General features: G+C 35.2%; 1 protein-coding gene across 1 annotated transcript in view; it reads right to left on the bottom strand.

The window, feature by feature from the left end:
* Nucleotides 1-5,000, bottom strand: part of LOC125036519 (intraflagellar transport protein 140 homolog) — a 19,771-nt gene that overhangs the window by 6,499 nt on the left and 8,272 nt on the right. Inside the window, exons 8-17 of the mRNA XM_047629165.1 lie at nt 4,737-4,882; nt 4,283-4,381; nt 3,957-4,146; nt 3,332-3,551; nt 2,324-2,608; nt 2,070-2,226; nt 1,739-1,888; nt 1,301-1,461; nt 964-1,141; nt 67-232 (exon numbers count right to left, since the gene is read on the bottom strand). Coding sequence (XP_047485121.1) covers nt 67-232; nt 964-1,141; nt 1,301-1,461; nt 1,739-1,888; nt 2,070-2,226; nt 2,324-2,608; nt 3,332-3,551; nt 3,957-4,146; nt 4,283-4,381; nt 4,737-4,882 — 1,752 coding nt within the window. The remainder of the gene's footprint in view (nt 1-66; nt 233-963; nt 1,142-1,300; nt 1,462-1,738; nt 1,889-2,069; nt 2,227-2,323; nt 2,609-3,331; nt 3,552-3,956; nt 4,147-4,282; nt 4,382-4,736; nt 4,883-5,000) is intronic.

The following is a 5,000-nucleotide window of genomic DNA, read 5'->3' as shown; positions in this document are numbered from 1 at the left end:
TTACTTTACATTCTATAATAATTTTGAAATATTTGATTTACTACCAAATTCACGGGCACACAGTACCTTTACTCTCTAAGTGCTTGGCATAATTATAATGCGTCGATCTCAAGTGAATCCTGTCATTCTCATTGGCCGTCTCCAAAGCCTTTGACCAAATGCCACCGTCTTGGTACATGCGATTCACAAGGTCATGGCGGCCACACCCACGATAAAGCTGCTCAGCCTCTTCCTTTGGTGTTGAAAATGAAATGGCAGAAGTTATAACATTATCAGAATTATGACATAAAGGAGAGCAGAAAAATATCAGCAATTCCTTAAGTTAAATGCACAGAATAAAAGTCTCTGCATTGTCCTAGAAAAAAAAATAGAGAGTTCACAACAAACCTAAAGGGTGTTGCTGGCCTATTAAGGGAGGAGACAGAAGTTGTAAATATAAAGGGGTCTTCCATCACCAGAAACCCATCCAAGCCAGTACCCTGCCTTAACCCATGCTGGGAAGACAAGAGTATATACCAAGTCCACTGTGTTTTTTTTTTTGTTTTTTTTTGTTTATTGAGTGTCTTTACATGTAGATGGCTCAACAGAGACCATAATTAATCCTACCTATCTCATCTGTTTTATTGCAATTAGTAATATCAATAATATTATAATAATCATATTGTCAATACCAATAATTATAACATCAATATTGGCAGCACCAGAATTAATAATTTTTGTCAAAAAACTCAAGGGAAGTGGATATCTCATGAATATTTATACACCTACTAATAGGCTCCTTGTTGACTAAATCTTGTGGAGCCACCTATGTGCAAATAAAAATCAGAAGAGAAAGCTGCAGTCGACCCAGTAGCAATGGGTTAATGACCAGTACCAATCTGGCATGGGAAACTCGAGTTTACTGCAATGACACCATGTATGTGTAATCATAACCCAAAAGTAAAGAAACAATAGACTACTCACCACCATATTCAGCTGTAGTGCCAGCATAGCCACTCTTGCATCAAGCTGAGGTTCCTTCATGGCTTGCCTAAGAGCTCTAGCACCACGAGCATGACCCATGTTTCCAAGACACAAAGCAGCAACATCTAAGCGCTTCGTTTTAACACACATTCTAGCCATGTTTTCCCATACAGTTTCACTGGTTTTAGATTAGAAAAAAATAGTCTAAATTAATATTCTTTTCAAATGAATTTACATGCTAATAATGAAATATTAGAACTAAAATTCATAATCCAACTGAGCTTTTAAAATTCAAACATATTAAAAAAAGAGTACTTATGCTTCAGTGTCAACCAACCTTTTGATTGTTTTGATAGCTTTAAATGCATCGTCCATATTTCCCATTGAGAGATAGAAGGAGAAATTAAGCATGGCTTCCTTTGTTGGCTTATCACAGCTCTCCAGGCCTACAAAGTCCCGCATTACCTTTTGCGTAACTAATTTGGCTTTTGTGTCAGACTGAAAGATGAAGGGGGTGAGGTTGAAGCAACTGCTACAAATTAATATAGAATGTTAATCTATAAAGAAACATGACCCCCATAAAAAAGGGAAATTATGAAAGTGAAGACCTCAACAAAGTTTCCAATACAAGCCTATAACACTATTTCAAAACTTTTGAAAAATGTATCTAAGCCAACATTTACAATAATTCTTCTGAAAAGTTATATTCTACATCTTCACAGGACTGCTTCAAAGAAGATAATAAAAAAAAATTGGCTAAGCAGTACTACCATACCTTTTTGTCAACAGCACCATCATTCAGCAGATATAAGAATGGAACTTGCACACCAAGAAGTCTAGAGTAAGTTGGAGTGAGAGGGAAGGCATCTTGAACAATAGCCCCATGGTCAGGACTAACAAACAGAGATACCAACATGATTGCAGGCTGTAGAGAGAGATATTTTAAATAAATAACTTATATTCTTGAAAAAAAAAAAAAATGTAAGAGTTTATAATTTCTTCCTTTAATGGTGATGAAAATCAGTTCTTAATCTCAGTAGTAGAAGCAGTAATGTACAACTTAAATAGCAATGAACCTGATACAACTGATTTCTGATGGCACTAACCCGTTCTTCTTTATCTGAAGCCATGTAATTATCTCTTTGCTTTTTCTTGCTATGAAGGGACTTGGCTTCACACACAAGTAGCCGAGGATCTTCCAAGTCCCACATGTGAGACATCACAAAGCGACCCCCAACTTCTCTGGCTGTCTCACGCTTGGCTCTGCATTATGCATGATCAATATACATGATATATCTACATAGAAATACAATCATATTTTTCTTTCATTTTATTCTTTCTTACTTTATCACTGTCTTACCTTTCTTGACCTCCACCATACTTAGAACTTGAACTCTCTGCAGAGTTTGGAGGTGCTGTCCCATCATTATCATCATCTTCAGATCGTCCAGATGCAAAATTGAAGTACGTGATATTGTCATTCTCTATATCCCAGATATATAATTTTGGATCAGGAAGCAAGGAGGTTTGAGCTACAGCAATAGAGACTCTTGTACCACTACAGTTGCATCTTGCTGAGATAACTTCCCCAAAGTCCTTGATGGCATCACTCAACTGTTTGCCTTGTGTGTGTTGTTTTGCCTCCCTGAGAGCAACATTCAAGATTAAACAAGATTAAACAAGTCCTTATTAATCTACAAATAAAACTCATTTGATGGAAAAACATCAAAGTTTAAGTAAAAAAAATATATATTCACAACAAAATGTCTTATTTTTTTATATTTGTGCTGCTGGAAAAAAACTGTATGGAGGCATTTAGGAAGATGCCTCCCCACTAATGCCTACCCTTGCTTGCCAGCCACAAACTCATCTATATACAAGAAATTCCACTTCTATTTCTCCTCCAGCTAGCATTTTCCTTTTATGCATGTGAAAACAAAGCAACAGTATTACCATCTGGCACCACACCAAAGAGGAAATAGGTTTCTTGTGCATCTTAGTAGAACTCACAGATAACACTCGTGATCCTTAAGATCCTTTAGCATAAAGTGATGTCTACTCCTGCTATGCAGCTTTCAATCTGTTGAAGTGCCTGAGCCCTTTTTCCTTCCTGGAGATGCCATCACTGCCTGTGGCAGATACCTTTTTGAGAAACCTGCTGCTACACATATCACAGATATCAAAAAAAAAAAAAAATTGTATTTTTACAAGGCTTTAAAGTTCTCACTCAAGTAGAACTGCTAGCTGGGGAGACACATTACAACATCTCTCTCAATGATAGCATATGATTTGCTGGCAGGCTCTGCTAGGGGGTTAGCACTAAGTTAAGAATACACATTACATAAATCCTACTAGTACTAATTTTTACCTTCTAGACAAGTCCCATAGCTTAATAATCCCTTGGATTGTGGCTACCACAAGAAAATTGCCACAAACATCAAGGCCAATTGGTTCCCCTTCACTCTCTGAGAAACTCAGTGTCTGCTTTATTGTTCCCTGCATCGATCTTACTTGAACATTCAAACCCTCTATGGAATATATGCTGGCTTCATGTAACACGGCACTCTCTGCTTCACATGCAAAAGAACCTGTAATAAACAACAAAATTATGAGAAAAGTCATACAATTAATATGTTAAAGTTGTCCTACTATTATTACTATCAAAACTATAATAATTATTTTTATCATTATCATTGTTATTATCATTATCATTATTATTATTATCATTATCATATCATTATTATTATTATCATTATCATATCATTATCATATTGCAATCATTATCATTATCATCACCATTATCTTTATTATTATCATCATCATTATTATTATCATTATCATTATCATTATTACTCTTATTAAAACAATTTATTTTCTTCATCATTAATTTCAATATTTGCTTAAACTGGCAAAATACCTGGTAAATATAAAAACAAGGAAAAAAAACATGTACTTCACAGTGTTTTGGTATTTTTGCTTCTAGGAATACTAACCTACAACTCTCAGGTGTGTCGCATCTGATGTAATTTCATATATAACCATTTTCTTCATATTCCATATCAAGAGGTGATCCACAGTGTTGTGAACACCTCTGACTTGTATGTCTGCACGAAATTCCAGATGGTTGTCTGCTGAGAAAACATCAACTGACAGCTGGGTTGGTGATTCTTGAACAACACACACCTGGAGAGTAATTGCAGAAAAAAATAATTATTAATGATTGAATTAAGAATAAACATGATATAGCAGCCATTATTAATCTGATTTGTAATCAACTGGAGATCACTCATTTCTTACAATAATTACTGCCCTGACTTGCCTGATCTCGGTAACTTGCTACCATGTTCTGCTCATTAAGTATGTACACATCTCGGACAGTATCAACAGCCAGTAAATTCTGGGCCGAGCCCCATGAAACCTGGTAAAAAAAATTACATATATATTGATACATACAGAAAAACATATCATAATACAGGAAGGGGTATTTTTCTATAGTCTACTAAACCTAACATCAGGAGAAATTGGGAGATATAGGGTAAAATATGTATATCCTTTATGCATATACACTCCAATCAATGAACATAAACATGTAAACAAAGTTATAAAGAATATTGCCACAATATGAATAGAATATCTTTTTTAAATCCTTTTCTTTATTGTATATCACAATAAAATGTGCATATTTAAATAAATATGGTATCATACATTCAAAAAACTATGTTACAATTTATAACTAATCAAACAGAACTATGTAAAAAAGCCTGCATGTATACCCGTTTCACTGCTCCAGATAGGATGGAAGGGCTCTGCAGTTTCCAGTCCTTCTCAGGGTCTCGAGTGTACTCATTATTGTTCAGCTTTTGTTCCTCATACTTCCACATGGCTACACTTCCCATATTTGTGCCTCCACATAATATTTCTGAAACACAAAATGAGTCAGATACGAAAAACCAAAACCTTAATCATCCTCTATCTGTATCCCATGAACATTAACTTTCAAACTGTGTCTAGGAAACCACCTTTACCGATCTAAGTAC

Source organism: Penaeus chinensis, chromosome 21 (assembly GCF_019202785.1).
Source record: "Penaeus chinensis breed Huanghai No. 1 chromosome 21, ASM1920278v2, whole genome shotgun sequence".
Taxonomy (NCBI): Eukaryota; Metazoa; Arthropoda; class Malacostraca; order Decapoda; family Penaeidae; genus Penaeus; species Penaeus chinensis.
This window is presented reverse-complemented; position numbering and strand designations above follow the sequence as displayed.